This window comes from Amphiprion ocellaris, chromosome 6 (assembly GCF_022539595.1).
Source record: "Amphiprion ocellaris isolate individual 3 ecotype Okinawa chromosome 6, ASM2253959v1, whole genome shotgun sequence".
Classification (NCBI taxonomy): domain Eukaryota; kingdom Metazoa; phylum Chordata; class Actinopteri; family Pomacentridae; genus Amphiprion; species Amphiprion ocellaris.
The window spans coordinates 34,223,918-34,240,945 of NC_072771.1; the positions used below are offsets into that span (position 1 = coordinate 34,223,918).

At 39.7% G+C, this 17,028-nt stretch overlaps 1 protein-coding gene across 1 annotated transcript in view; it reads left to right on the forward strand.

Moving 5' to 3' along the window:
• The window catches only part of si:dkey-215k6.1 (transmembrane protein 132C), a 283,845-nt gene that overhangs the window by 194,396 nt on the left and 72,421 nt on the right, over window positions 1-17,028 (forward strand). The window contains exon 5 of the mRNA XM_055011657.1: window positions 9,759-9,954. Within this exon, the coding sequence (XP_054867632.1) occupies window positions 9,759-9,954 (196 nt within the window). The remainder of the gene's footprint in view (window positions 1-9,758; window positions 9,955-17,028) is intronic.

The window sequence follows — 17,028 nt, forward strand, 5'->3', positions numbered from 1 at the left end:
CTGCATACCTACATACCTGCCTAACTACATACCTACCCCCAACTGCCCACCAATGTATCCCTACTACTTAATGAGTTTAGTATCTTCCCTTACCTACTTGCATATTCCCTATCTACCTACATGCCTACTACCTACCTCCTCCTGTCTAACTATACTCAACATCTACACACCAATCCCTAACTAGCCCTCCCAACCATCCCACCCTCCACCATACCTACCTACCTACCTATCTTTTCTTTGCGGTCGTCTCTCATATTGGTTGTTTCCCTATGAAGCCCCCTGTGTGTGTCTCTCTGTGTAGCAGACACACACACACACACACACACACACACACACACACACACACACACACACACACACACACACACACACACACACACACACACACACACACACACACACACCTGCTGTCAGCCATTGGCTGTGCAGCTGCTGAGGGGAAATGCTGTAAGTGACAACTTCCTCTGAGCAAAAAGAGAAAAATTGTTCCTTCACCTTTTTTCTTGTTCTCCTCCCATTTCCATCCTTTCTTTCCTGCCTAGTATTCTCCCAGGGGATGTTTCCTTTCTTCTTGCCAGCGGTGCATGTCTGTTGGTGTGTGTATGTGTGTGTGTTTGTTCTCTATTGTCCTTTGAATTTCCCCTGAGACCACCACTTTCCTACAGCACACTTTGATAAGACAACCTGTCCTCCCTGCACTTGCTACATGGTGTGAATGAGTGTGTGTGTTTATGGATTGTATAAGTGTGTTTTTGGGTTTTTTTTTGCAACTTTGAGGGTGACTTAAAGACAGAGATTTTTCCTCAGTTACCTCCTGTTTCTCTTCAGGAGGACGAACCAGCGAGGGGTCAGCAATGGTGTTTGAATTAACGAGGAGCCACAGAGAGGGCGGGGGGCAGAATTCTCAATAACTATCATAATCAACCACCATGCTTGAGCTTATTTCAAACGTAATTTATATTCACTGATGAATATTTGGAAATTTAAAGGGAACACATGAGCCAAATCTCTCTCTCGAGGAAGTAAATCTAATCAGTTTCAGTTTCACATCAGATGCTGTGGTAATAATGCAGCATGTGTACGTGTGTGTATGTGGCATATATTGGTTGCAGCAGTGAACCTAATTATGTGAGATTTGACTTCATCACTCAAGAAATGATCTGTGCAAGTGCAAGAGACAGTTGAAATGCAATGTGTGTCTCTTATTAAAGGCGTGACAGACAGATGGACGAGTCCTTGACTGGATCCACTACTAAGGCAAGGCTATTGGAGGTGTCACAGGGTTTGTGTATTTGTGTGTCCTTGTGCTACCCCCTGGGTCAACGTGCCAGGTCTTCTGTTTTGCCGCCATGCAACAAATGACTGCTGCATGCACACACACACACACACACACACACACACACACACACACACACACACACACACACACACACACACACACACACACACACACACACACACACACACACACACACACACACACACACACACGCACACATTGTGAGACATTCCTACAGAAATGTGGAGGGTGTAAACTGAAAAGACAGCAAACCTACTGAATTCACATTGTGTACACTGCATGTGCGTATCTTTGTGACATGATTTCCTTTAGTTTTGAAAGCCTCCCTGTTTCTTACTTTCTTTTAAAGATGTCACTGTGTGTAGGACTAACAGTCATGGTTATAGCTCTGTGAAGCTGCACTCATATGTAGCAGTAGTATTTTGAGCTAAATGCTAATGTCAACATGAAAGTTGGCTCAAAATGGAAATGCTAACCAATTCACCCACTGAAAAATGCAAACTATCCAACCAGACATTTTACTACAAATCAAGACCAACTGGTGACACTGGAGAAACTCTGATCATTAGAGTTGATAGGATTCATCCTCTGGGGACCATGAATATTGATAAAAATTTCATGGCAACGTATGTAATAGTTGCTCTGAATCAAAATGTCAGACAGACTAAGCAACTAACATTTGTTTTACTCAGCCATGCCACTTGGACAGCCTACAATATAAAGAATCCGATGGTTAAATGGAAAAACAGATGAGTCAGTAAGGAGATGGTAAAACGAAAAGGTGATTAAGACTAAGTGATGAACAGAATCAGTGAGGCTGCAAATAAGATTTTATCTCAGTTGACCCAGCCCGGAAACTAAATTGTTTAATTGATGGCTAAATAGATAAACAGAGAAAAAAATAGTCAATCATCTCGCCTAATCAGCTCTGAGACTGCAGAAGTGCCAAACAAGTTACACACTAGTGTGAGTCCAGCCAGCACATCTCACAAGACACAGGCTGCTGCTGCCAGAAGTGTTTCTTTTTATCTGGGTTTATAGGCTAAGCCAGGCCAGAATCCCTAGGCAGAGAAACGTTCAGTATCAAAAAGATGTGTATCTGTCTGTCTGTCTTGCTGTTTATCAAACTATCAATTACCTTGCTACACAGGTGAGTCAGAAAAAAGTCCATCGTCAGATGTTCTAACCCTTTGAAGTGTTCAAAGAGTTGTTTTGTAATGGATTGTGGTAATTTGTTTTGTGCTGTAACCACTTTTCTTTATCTGGTTTTATATACTTTCGCCTCAGATCAGAATTTCTAAAGACACTTGTCGGTGGGCATGGAAGAAAGACAGTGCAGAGAATTGGCAAATCACATGAGATAGAATAAAAATAAAAACAACACAATTACTCAACCAGTAAAAGAGTGTCCAGGCCTCAGAACACTCTGGAATTTTGGAAGGAGTGACACATTTACCAGCCACTACTGACTATTACCTAACTGGGCATCATTACAAAAAAAAGAAAATTGGTTGATGGAATTCATGAAATAACACATTACATGTTGCAAAATCAAAGTCAAACACTGATCTCATCAACCATCTAATGAGGTGTGCAGTTGGAAGGAGCATCATTGATATCTGCAGTAAAAAAGGAACAGTTTAGCGCCATCTTGAAGTTGCCAATGATCTTGTCAAACTGCATATAAAAAGTGGAATTATCAGAAGCCACCTTTTCCAAGGTGTTACCGCAGGATACTGATGCAAAAATCAGATTTCTGGCTGCGTCATGTAGACAGATGAGCAGTTGCTTAGAAACATTGCTACAGCAGGTAGGTAGTTTGAAAAATACAGTATGTAGATTTTGAATGAGTCCATAAAACCCTGGAATACGTTCGGCAGTGTGGTTGGTTTTTTTGTGGTTATGATAAATAAAATTGTTTAAGTATGGAATTAATTAAACAATGCTTAAAGTATAGATGATTCCAGTTAATACTGGGGAAATGATGAGGTGCAAAACATCCACGCAGGACACTAAGTTGAGACATATAGTTTGGTGACATTTATGCTTTTTGCTTTCTTTGTATCAAGATACATTTATTGGATCAGCCAGTCAGCTGATCTGCAACATGCATTGTTGAGATTTACCAGATGTGTACCCCAGTTTACAGTATTCACAAGTACATTTTCCACACAGATCCACAGAGATATTTAGTATTCAAGCTCCATACTTTCCTTCATAAATTTTTGTGCACCCAGTCACTCACTGTCTTTCCTTGTAATACTTTTTCTAGTTCAATCTTTTAGTAATTTTATCATCTAAATGGCACTAAAGCATAATAACATTCCTATCCTTCATACTAGAACCCGTTAACCAAAGTGAGATAGTGTCCAAATCGTGTGCAGGCCTGTTTGTGAGACAGGGTTGTAAAACCAGGTCAAATGACGCGTGTTGACCCAGTCCGACCAACATGGAAAACTTACACCACTGTGTCAGTAACAGGGATAATAGCTGACGGTCAGCGCTGCCTGAAGGAAAACACGCTCAAAGGTGGTGAGAAAGTGTGAACTTCTGCAGGAGTTTCGTTTGGCTGCTTTCAAGTGTTGGAGAACAATGTTGTGGTGTGTGCATGTGTGAGTGTGTCTGTGTATGCGTATGCACTAGAGGACAGTGCAATTTTGTGTTGGAGCCTTGTGGTCGGGACGACGCTAACACCTGAATGAACCTGTCACTACAGACACATTGCTTTTTCAGCTCCAGCGATTACACTGCACCCAAACACACTCAATAATTTTCGGGTGGTTCTTTGTACATGTGTGTATGTGTATGTGTAAGTGTGTGTGTGTGTTTGAGACGGCGATTTGAAGTGTGTTGCTTGTGTATTGCCTGTGTGCATGTGTCTGTAAGTGTGACAGAGACAGGAACAGGGAGCAGGAGTGTGTCACACTGTGTATGTGTCTAAACCTCTGCTTTGTTTTGGGTTTTCTCCCTGGAAAATATGAAATAGAGCTACTGTGTCCTTTGAGGTTAAACAAGAAGTTATATTGATGGATACACACATCACACAACATACGGTATGGTGGACCATCTTGATCTCCCAGAAATGAAAAAAAAAAAAAAAAATCTCATCAATTCCTCCAAAAGAAAAAAAAAATCTCCATTTTTCTTTCTTTGCTAGTATGTAATTTTATGTATATTCACTTTAGTGTGTCCTTTAGTAAATAATTTATCATACAGAGGAATGTTATTGCTTTGTGCATTTACACTCAGAACTAATGGAATCAGACAGGTGAAACTATAGTTGAAATACAGCCTCTGTGGATATGATCAACTAGTACTGCATTCATGTCATATTGGAGGCGTAATAATAACCACTTCCAGATTGTAAATAGCAGTCATAGTAATATCCAAGTCAAAATTACACCAGGAAAGCTGTTATTCTGGAAGATCATATATGTTCTTTGATGCAGTTCTTAGTAAGACATAAGTACCTGAAGGAAACATGGGTGTTTCTCTGTCATGTAAGTGTAATTACACCCAAATATATTGGATATGATGATTTGTAGTAAATGCAAAAATTTATTTATTTATTTATTTTTACCAGTAAACATCGACTCTGCAGTAATAAAATTGTTTTGTAATGTGGTGAATGTCCAGCATGGTGGGTGTTGGTCTCCGCTAAGGTAGCCCCTTGTTTCCAATCCCATTTGTGATATTCGTTGGTCTCAAGTTGCACTGGGCTTGAAGTGAGGTCTGGTTTGGAAACCTCAGAGACACATTTCCTGCTTTCTGCAGATGGCATGGTTTTGTTGGCTTCTTCAATGCGCACTGGAGGGGTGGTTTGCAGTGGAGTGTGAAACAGTCTAGATGAAAGTCAGTACCTCCAAGTCTGAGGTCATGGAAGCCGGTGGTTTTCTCCCTCTGTGTTGTGGGTGAGTTGATGCTCCAAGAGTATCTCAGGATCTTGTTCGCACAATAATGGAGTGTAAGACAGACAGACAGATTGAAGCAGTATCAGCAGTAATGCAGGTGCTGCACTGGACTGTCGTGGTGAAGAACGAACTGAGCCAGAAGGTGAAGTTCCCAATTTTCCAATCAGTCTTGGTTCCGACCTGCACCTACATTCATGAGCTTTGGGGAGTGACTGAAAGAATAAGATTGAAGTTACAACTGGCTGAGTTTCCTCCCACTGAGAGTGGTTGAGATGCTCGGAGTAGAGTCACTGCTCCTTCGCATCAGAACCAGGACTCACTAGAAGGATTACGTACCTCATCTGGCCTGGGAACACCTTGGAAACCCCCAGTGGGATCTGAATTATATTGATGGGGAGAGAGATGCCTACAATGCCCTGCTTCACCTGTTGCCACAGCGACCCAACCTCAAATAAGCTTAAGTGGATGGATGGATGGATGGATGGATAGATGGATGGATGGATGGATGCATGGATGGATGCATGGATGGATGGATGGATGGATGCATGGATGGATGGATGGATGAGTGGCCATCTACCCCATATAATATAAAGACATCATTGACATGTATGAACTGTGCTCTTAGAGCTCAGCACAGACCAAAAGATCCTAGAAATTCTTCCTATCTAAAACCTGAAAGTTTATTAAACCAGTTGAGGTAAGCTTCAGCTTAAATAATTTAACTGAGCTGGAGTTAGTAATTTTCAAATTAAGGATTTGGACAGTCTGTCTTTGTCCTTTTGATAGAACCAAAATAGTAGCTTGCCACAGCTCACTAACACCCAGAAATGGATAAAGTATAGCAAGGACTTGCTAAAGAGGAGCAAAACTTAGATTCTATTCCGATTTATGGATGTTTGAGCCCACAAGTACATTCAGGAGAAAAACAAATCTGTGATTCTACAAGTCTCTTCATCTGTGAAATAATGGGAATGACATGGACTTACAGAAAAGGCAGGTATTACGGGAATTTACTGTAGTGCCATTTGCTAGTAGCTGTATTTGTTCCACACTATTGCTGCAATACGACACCCACATTTAACAAATGGTTTAGGTCAGGTTGTGACAGAGACAGAGAAAGGCAGACAGATGGGCAGAGAAAGATTAAAGAAAAGCAAGCATTATGGGGGATCTGGACGAGGTCAAGGGGAGCTGACACCCATCAGTTTTCTCTCGTTAATCTATCTGGGCAACACATCGCTCACCTCACCTCCCTAGACACACACACACAGACAGACACACCAGATATCACAGACCCTCAGCAATTGGCTTTGTCACGACCTTCAACCCCCATATATCTGTGTGAGTGTGCACATGTAGCTGATTCGAAAATCAATTTAGAGCTGCTTGCACTCTTTCTCTCTAATTCATGTTCCACTAGCCACTAACCATTTGGCTAGTATAACATGCCAAATGGAGTGTGGTGGTAACAAGGACAGGAAGCTGAGTTTTAAAGTAAGAAATACAGCCACACACAGATTTTACAGTTACTAAATTGTGTCTAAATTATCTTTTTTTCTGATGCAGTGAAACAGTCGCTTGTGGTGTGTGTTGAATGTTTATTTCCAAAATCCCACCCAGGAGACCTTTTGTGCTGCACTTACTGTGAGCTGTAAGTTGGGTATTTTTCACTGCTATGTCAGCCACAGAAAATGTACCCTCATATTGCGGACAGCATTTTATTCAAGACACGCTGTGTGTCTTTCACTCTGTGTTCAAAGTGGCACATAGTCGTTACTTTTTAGTCATTCATTCATTAATTCCTTCTGAATCTGACCAAAAACTTCACTACTGGGGATGACGCAGCACAGGCTCTAACTATAACACAGATGGCTCAAGTCTAGAAGTAGAAGATGCAAAGGATTTGTGTAGTGACAAATGATAGAATGAGGTGTAATTCACAGTAGCAGCAGATAGAATCCTGATGTCTGACAAGCCGAGAAGCAAAGCAGGTAATGACAGTCTGCAAAGTTGTAAGGGCATGGCGTGCAGCAGGAATCCAAGCTGTCAAAATGACAGACACATTTCTGTACACATGAATCAAGATAAGGATAGAGAGGGAAAAGTGAAGGGAAGATTTTTTTTTTTAAATTGCTGTAGTTTGCCAAGTAAAAGTTTAAACTGAATCATACATACCAAAAATTATAGCTCATTAAATGCAATGTTGTTTTCAGCTGAGAAGCTTCTCATGTGCCCCACAAGGCACTTAACCAAATCATTAAATGTATAACTTTACGTTGAATAGTGGCACTCGAAGCAGTAAACCTGTAAGCCTTAGAGTTATTGCCTGCTGAGCTAACAGGCCTCATAGTAATCTTTAAGTCTATGATGCCCAGTTTCTGCAGCTGACGTTAACACTGTATGCTCAACACTGATTGTCTTTATTCTAAAATAACTCTGTTTTTTTTTTTTAGGCCACATATTAGGATTATTACCAGTGTCCAAAGACCAGGGGCCCTTCAAAGGAATAATCTGACATTTTGGGAAATAGACTCTTGCAATTTCTTGTTAAAAACTGGATGAGCAGATCAATACGTCTTGAATATATGCCCATTAAATATGAAGCTCCAGCCAGGAGTTAATTGACTTACCTTATCACAAAGACTGGAAACAGGGAGAAGCAGTAAACTTGGCTCGATGTAACAGTCCACCTTCCAGCACTTCCACAGCTCACTAATGAACATATTACATCCTGTTTTTTTAATCCAAGCAACAAATGAAATACATTCTGATTGCAACCTCACAATGATGACAAGACCTTATTATTTCTGGCCAAGAAAGTAGTTGGGCACATAACCGCATACATCTGCAGTAGCCCTTTTTACATTTCAAGGTTTTGTATGTGTTAAACAATCCCTATATGAAGAATTAATTAGGCTTTAGAGGTTTCACCCATCCGAAGCAAAGCTGAAAATACAGTGATGAGCCTGCATGCAAAGCATTTTAAGCAGTACTACTGAGATATGTGTTACAAAAGATTAATTGGTTAGCAAGGTATGCTGAGCTTAAAACCAAAGATTTCAGTATCGTTAAGGTGTCTCTCCTTTAATCTATTAGGTCACCATGGTAACTCATTTTTATATCCGCCAATCTGTTGAGTCATGGGGTAGATATGTCACTGAATGAAGCCATGCATTTGCATAACCACAGGACACTACATGCATTCAGCTGGTAATGAAGAAAAGTCATACATTTATTTTTATGCTTTGTGCTGATTGGCTGTCTGGTCCATTTGACAGTGCTGATACCGCAAGTAACAGAACACAAATTAGAAACCTGATTAGTTCTATGGAATCTATTACAGACAATATTCAATTAATAAATTTGTCTTTGATTTCCACATATCCTCCATATGGGACAGTGTCAGACCTAAATGTATGTCTTGATTATTATGTCTTGCCTTATTTACAGTGATTGTGCTTTTTGCCTTAGTGGATGTTTTAGGGATGTTGCAATCAAGTTCTTGTTTTTTTTGTTTGTTTTTATTTATTTTTTTATTTACTTCCTAACTGAGCCCTTTAATATTTAGTACCTGCCAGCCCACTACAACATTTTCCTGAATAATATGCACTTATAGTATTGTAGGCTAACTGTAGTATCTGGTTATGCCTCTTACTGTTCGATAGGAAGCAGGCACTTTGGTGTTGGCAAGCAGTGAGCATTGTGAGAGCTTAGCTAGTGAAGGAACACCATGATAAAGACTTAAATGAGATTTATTGACATCAGGCCAACAAATACATGATAAATTCAGCTAGGATAAACCAGGGCAGACTTATGAAATTCTAGAGGTGTTTTGTGGTTTGTTTTTTTTTTTTTCTTTTTTTTTCACATTTCTGCATAGGGACAGATGTAAACAAAGATTCAAGCAGAGGTTTATTAAAGTTCCTGTGATTGGCTCCAAACTCGTTCCTTTTAACTCAACAGGTAGCGTGCGATGAGTTCATTTTGTGCAGAAGAAACATCAAATGATATGTCAAATGTGTCTTTTATGGGCACATGCAGAAAGCCCTCGGAGAAAAACCTGGATTGATAAAGAGTTGATAACCAGTGTTGTGATTTCCTCTATCTCTTAGTCTTAGGTTTTGTTGAGCCAGTTAAAGCAAAAAAAAAAAAAAAAGCCTGGCTATGTCAGGCCTGTTTCACACTGAACCTCTCTTAAAATAGCAATATGCCAAATAAACACAATAGATTGAACTACTACTACTTTAAAACAGAAGCATTTTTCATCATCTCTTCCATCACACTGTATCTAACCCTCATTCTATTATTATTGTCATCATGATTAGTATTTGAAAAAAGAATCAATAGATGCTTCATGTGGATGCAAATTGGGAATTTCAGCTCGAGAGATTCTTACTGACTCAGGAGCACAAAGGCACTTGTTTCAGAATATCTGGACAGACAGAACTTGTGATTAGCGTATTGAAGTGATTAAAATGATTTTAGATGCATTTAAGGCATCCTGTAAAGACACTAAACATATCTCTAACCTCTCCGTGTCTTTGCAGATTGGAAAGTCTCTCGTATGAGGTGATGCAGCTGGAATTTGAGGTGGATAACGTGATTAACCTGGTGCCAACCCAGACTCTGCACTGGAACATTGAATACCCAGCCGGCGCACAGACAGCCTCCAGGCAAGCAGAGAAAGTCTCGCACCTCTACATCAGCAACGCCGACATACAGGGCATCGTACCGCTGGCTGAGGTAAGGGACGACTCCATAGATGAGCACAGATACACATATCTATGAGCACACGTATTGACAAACCCAGCAGTTTGCATTTCTTATGCGGGAATAGACTCAATCTCTTCCTTCATTTCCTTCCTCCTAACCTTCTTGCTGACACCAACAGCCCACCTCCCTCCTCCCGGGTGATCAAAGCTGTAAAGGTCAGCTTGTTTACCCCCTCCTGTTGCTACAAGCCTCCTGGTCACACACAGCAGGTTTCACCCTCACAGGTTTTTTTTTTTAAATGACAAACAGCCTCACAAGTATGGACACACAACCATGCTGGCTGACAGGTTGACACAGACTCACATTTGTTATTGCCATCCTCCCCTACAATTCACAGACACATCAACCTTAATGCACAAATACTTCCCCATTATATGTGTCACGCTGGCAGGTGTCAGTCCTCGTGAGACTCAGTAATTTTTTTGTACCTCCTGTGGTCTTAAATGTTGTTTTCCATGCAGACCCAAAATCATTGTTCCTTCTACTCAGTAATTGAGTCTAGATTTCAGTCTACCTATGAGAAGTGCAACCAAAAGAATAAGAAGTCAGATTTAGTTCTTAATTGCACACTTGGAAGATGGGAGGAAATAATGTGACGGAAACACTTCACCAATAACATCCCAGTGAGAACAATAACTGAGCTGTGAAAGAGATGATGAGTAAGTCAATCTCAATAGCAGATGCTGATGCCAATATTATACAGATTTAATGCAACTATTCTCTTTCCTTTCTTTGATTTTTTTCTGTTCCTGCATATTCTTATTGATGCCAGGTCATCTCCTGAGTAAAACTGATTTGGTTAAATTTCGCAGACTTTGGATTGTCCCTGAACTCTCTTTGAAGCCCCACATTCATTTTGTTATTACAAAAAACTAAATGAAACAAACAAACAAATGAAAAAAAACATTAATTTGTATAAAGTTCTCTATGTAGATCTGTTTTAAGGTGTTTGGGGGCAATTTCAGTGGATTCATTTCCTTTTTTAAATTGTGTTTATTTCCATATTATCCTTCCTATTCGAAACAAGTTTTTTGTCTTATGTTGATCTTTATATCCACTCAGACATGTAAAGATCTTAGTATACCTCATTTAAAGAAGTCAGATGCAGGTCATTCCAATACAATGCACCTTCCCATATTGTATTCTCCCTCTTTTTCTAAGATTTATTCTCTGTTGCTGCTGCTTTTAGATCATCTTTATTTTATCATCTGAATACAAACAGTTTTTGCTTTTACTTTGTGTGTGCTTTCAATATGTAGTTTATTTGTGCTGCAAATAATCTGAAGTTGCTCTTTATATTAATTTAATTAATGCAGTATTTGCATCTTTGTAGCTTATTTTTTTCTTCTACAACAGCTGAGGTGGTAGTGTGGGTGGTAAAAGGTGAGCAGGCTGTCTGTATTTGCATATTTCTAGTTTATATTATGCAATGTTGTCTGGTTTATATGTGCACTACATACTACAAGATGCTATCCATTTAGTAAATTTAAATTAATTCCTTTTTCACATTTGCTCTAGCATAGCACTTCCACAAGCAGTTTTGACTACATAGATTTATAACCGAGAAAGTCATGAAAGTAAGTTTTGATGAACAGGGTTATATGCCATCCAAACTGCCTGGCCTGTCTGGGAAAAAGAGGAAACCTTTACACAAGAGTTATGATTCTTACTTTTTACAGACCAGGTTCAGATAAGGAAAAGTTGCTTTCAATGGCTGCTTAAGTGTGTAACATTTCTAATCAGATGAAATAGCACCACTACGCCACACCTTCTGCTCTGACTAAAGCAACCAACAACCTCAGGCTAAAGAGTGAGGCAGAGGATGCTTTGTAAAATGCTCCCGGTTCCATTACCACTGAGGTAGAGCTAATCTGGCCTGATAGTCCTCCTTCAAACAGCAAAGCCCTTGTGACAAAACCCAATTTTGTTCAGGGTTTCTGCCCCTCTGTCTTTTTCACACACCAGAAGAAGTAACCTTGGAGGCATCACTTCAAGCAGCAGTGCTGGTGGGATTCTGCTTGTGTTGTTTTCAGGTGACAGTGAAAATGGAATTCTAGGATTTACTCCTGCCACCACGTTCTATTTAAATGTTTTTGTTTTTTTCAATAAAAATTAAATTGATTTCATGGCTATTAGTTTATTATTAAAAGTATGAATACAAATACAATTAACTTACAAATTTAAATATGGATTTCTGTTCTGCTGTACAGGCAATGGAAATGGTGTATGCGAATATATGTGTTGTCTGAGTTTTCTGCAAATTACTGCTCATAAGAAAACAAGAAATAATATTCAATAGTTCCCAAGATACATGCACCAAATAAACAGAGACGACCCTTTATGAGAAATTTTCATCCTGTAATCTGTAGACAGCTAAAAATTCCAATTGTATGAAACTTAATTGAGGGATGGGGGTTGTTCAGTCAGAAAAGAGAATCAATTTCATCTTGTTTTGTCGAAGTATTATGAAGATGGGAGACAAAAAAAACAAAGTGTGACTAATTTACATGTTTGCAAACCACAACCCCAATGGCTTGAATGCTCCTTTGCATAGATTAAACAAGCCTCTAGAACTCTACTGCCAGGATAAGTACTAGTCGTCTCCAGAGATATTCCCTCGTTTGGTGTTTTGATCATGGTAATTGAGAGCTCTGTCTGAAATGTCTAAAATGTCAAACATCTCTTTCATGTGTTAAGCTGGGTTGAAATCAACTGACTGAAGGCCCCAGCAGGTGTTTTCCTTCCCACGTATTTCCTACTGTTGTACTTACGTGTATATTTACCAGAAGTGCTTTGATGATTCATGCTTATGTTTAGGGATTTTACTCTACCTGTTCTGCTCCAAAATATCCACTGTCATTGCTAGTGTGGCAGCTGTAGTGTTGCCGTACTGTATCATACCTGATACCATGACCACTGAACTATGAGTTCTCATCTGGGTCAGGGGTTCCTCTGTCAGGATCAACCTGTCAGGGGTTCGTAAAGCTTTCAGTCTTCAACTAAATAAAGGCCAGTTCATACTTTCCATGTCCTTGTGTGCAGATCAATGCAGACTTCGAGAGCAAAAACATGCAAGGTTCTGTTCATATTACAAATTGCAGACAGTTGTATTGCCCCTGTCGATTACAAAAAAACACGTGACCCCAGTGGATGTTTCTAAAATTCAAAGTTTCTATGGCTTAAATAATCATTTATTTTACAATAAATTGATTCTGATTTGGCAACATTTTTCCCATTTCAAAAAATTCTACTTTCCAGAACTGCACAGAACTCTTGTTTAGGTCACTGAGGTGGATGATGAAGAAAAAAGCATATAACTTTCACATCAGAGACCAGATTTCTTGTCTTTTGTGGTTAGATTTGGACTGGTTAGACTAGGTAGCCAGACCCTTCTTCAGTACAGAGTGGTCTGGCTGCACCTTATTATCATTCAGCTACAGGTGGAAAACATGCTGTGGCTTGTTAGTATTTCTTTAAACCAATCATGATTTTATGGGGTGGACCTGAGCCAAGGATGCAGCAATGATGCCTCCTCAAAATAGTAACACATTTGCTTGAAGTTCTCAGGAATCATCATACTAATTATATTAATTGGAAGCATTTCTCTCTTTCTGCAGTTACCTCCAAATACTCACAACACACAAAACGTGACATCTATTGTGTAATTATTCTGGTTACTCCTGAAGCTGTGGTACACAGACAAACAAACAAATATACTTGTCTTTGTGTACACACACCTACACACCCAGGTTTATTTTCTCTCCCTCCATCTCCCTGTTGCCCGTCTCCTTAGGTAAAAGCATCAAAATGCCTGCTATTACAAGCCATTTGGGTCTCCTGATTTGTTTACTGGAACTGCTGACCAGGTGTTGATTGTTGGTTGGCTGTTTAAGATGTCTGTCACTGAAAGGGGTCTTTGTGATAGGTCACCGAGATGAAAGCTCCAACTTCTCCAGGTCTTGGAGAGAAGGAACAGAAAAGGAATAAGATTACGAGTTCTTCAAAGAGAGCTGGATGTGAAAGCTTTCACAGTGTCTTACATCCATCTTCCCTTCCACATCTTCGGTTTGGGAACTAAACTGAAAAATCACAGATGCAACCTTATGGCAAAATGTGGGATGTTTCTCGCAGCTGTTTTAACAGTGTAAAAGCTGAGCATCACGCATAATTGCATCTAGAGCACTCTGCACTGGCTTTGAAATATTATGTCTGTCTCATGTGTTTGGGTGATTCAACTCCACCTCAGCCATCATCTTCCACCTCCCAAATCAAAAGTCAGCTTATCCACAGCAGTGATGTGGTAGTGCACCAGGTTCTCTTTTACAAGTCAACAATGAAAACCAGAACACTGGCTGTCATTACTGAGCCCTCTCTGACATTTTCCTCCTAATTCCATATATCCATTAAGGTTCTGGTCTCTTGGCTGAGCTGGAAAGAAAGAGGCCCTCTTCAGGAAACGAGGGATTATTAGAAGTAATTTGTCTCTTGTGGGGGCTGAAAAATGGGTTTCATCTTTTAGAGAGAAGAGGTGATGATGGGGAGAAAGAGTTGTTAGGCAGACAGGAAAGGAGAGGGGAAAAAAAGAGGCTGCCAGAGAGAGAGACACAAAGACAAACTGACAGAGAGTAACAGAACAGTAGTAACAGAATCTGGATTTTATTTAGTGCTGTTAGCAATAGTCTAGTCAGTGGTACCTCTGTGTCATTGATTACTGCAAACAGTTTAAAATTTCAAGAAAGAAGCACAAAACAATATTAACTGTGTAATTTACTGCAGTTTTTAGCTCACTAAGCAACATAAATAGATGTTGTATTGCAGAGCTAATGTGGTGTCATTCATGTGACTTCCTTCTCAAAGAAACCATCTAATTCTCAGAGTTTTGCTGAAAAGCAGCAGAGTAGGGAATTCTTTGCCTAAAGGAGAACAGCGGGGTGGAATGGAAGAACTGCAAAGCAGTCAAGAAAAACTCTGGATTCCACAAGTGAAAAGTGGACTTGCAGCGCTTCTTTAAATGACACCCTGCAGTGAGCCAATGACTGAATGGAATTCAGTCTGTGCTTTCTTTACAAATACACCGGCTTGATGATACATTTCTTTTACTTCATCCATGCGTTCCTCTCAAATTGGACTGTGATTTTCTTCAAGGAAGGACATAGAACATAAACTTGGTGACGTGTGATTCATTTTAAGCTGTGGCTAAAAATAGTTAAAGTATAGAACATTCACATTTTGTAGAGTCAGTCAATCCGCTGGCAACTGACAGTTACGGTGTTGGTTTTAGGTGAGATTGTTTTGTCTTATTTAAGACACTGAGCAGACCAGTGAACTTTAATGTAAAGTACTATATCCATTGACTGGGGATACCGGACAGTCTGTGTCCAAAAAAAACACAGAGTATGTCTGCCTGTCATGAGATGAGTTACGACAAAAACAAACTGTTGCACATGCTGAAAGCCAGTATTTGAGATAGTTGCATAACTCAAAGGAAGCCTAGACTTATTAGTTTCAACATGTCCAAATGAAATTGAAATTGCATTGTTTTGTTCACCATTCAAAAAAACTGTAATACAGTATCCGACCTCCAGCTTCATCAGGTTAACATAAGACATAAACCTTTATTTGCTGCACTTGCATTTCCTGCAATGTTTTTTTTTTTTGAGAAGTGCAAATACTGGAAAAAGGTCCCTGCACAGCTACGCATAAATGTCTAAGTAAACCTACATGGTAAAGGTGTTATATATAACCAGAAGTCTCAAAGGTTCCCTGAGCAGCAGCTGCAAAAACCTCCCAATATTCAACACACTGAACTGTGTGCAGCTAAGTGTCAAGCAGCCCGGTTGGCTGATCCAACAGAAATCAAGACACGACTTTGAAACAGTGCGACAGAGCAAAACAAAGCCAGTGTCAGCCTGCTAACATGCACATAATGCTGCTGTGCTGCTGCTAAGCTTGTTTAGCATGCTTTTCATTGCAGGATGTTAACATACTAATTAGAACAGAACACTAAGTGTGGGAGAGTGTGATGGGAATGCCATTAAGTATTTGGTCATAGACTAAGTATTGAACTAACTGAAATTGACCTGATGTTTGTTCAAGAGGAAAAGTGAGATCCAAAGGGATTGTGGTTCATCCTGACGGAAATACAAATGCCTGAACGAAATAATATGGAAATACCTCAAGTAGTTGTTTAATATCTCTGTCTTAACCACAAATGTAAGCCATATAATACAACTAATCACTGAAGTCATTTATGTCTGGGAAGCTTTAATATCTGCACCAGTTTTTGTGTTAAACCATCAGGTAGATACTGAGATACTTCCTGACAAATAAAGACTTTGTCATGCTGGTCATTACAACTCATATCTTCTATCCTCTTTTGTAACACAGTTATATGCACCAAATTTTATGGCAGTTCATCCAGTTGTTGTCAAGATGCTTGACCGAATGCTAACAATGTCAACCTTAGGGGGGACGCTGATAAAATTTAGAGCATCTCCAAAACCAGAAAGATTAATACTATGGATGTCTGAACCTAATCTTATCTCAGTCTAATCAGCACTTATTTAAATACATAATCATCGAGATTTAGTCTGCACCAGATTGATGGACTGACAGACCAACACTAACATCCACACCAGACCAGTGTGTCATCCAGGTCTTGGCAGTCTTAAGAGCTTCAGTGGAAGGCAACTGGACATTTCTTTTTGGATCTTGAGGATGTTTCACCTCACAGATTCAGCTTCTTCAGTTCTAAATGACTGATATATATAGTCCCAGATATATATTGTCACCTCCAAATCACATGGCAAATGGTCCATTTAAGACCCATGACTCACCGGCCTCAAGATGTGAATAGTTGTGAAACTGCCAGGTCACGGATGACTCAAGATGTTAATGGTAGGGAAACTCTCTCGTGGTAGGACTCTGTTATAAATCCAAGATAAACCGTGTCATAGACCCCTTTATCCATTTAAGGATGACTGGTTTAGTTTAACATAGATGGATTCCTTCACTCCTTTCTCATAAGTCAAAAGTCTTTGTTTC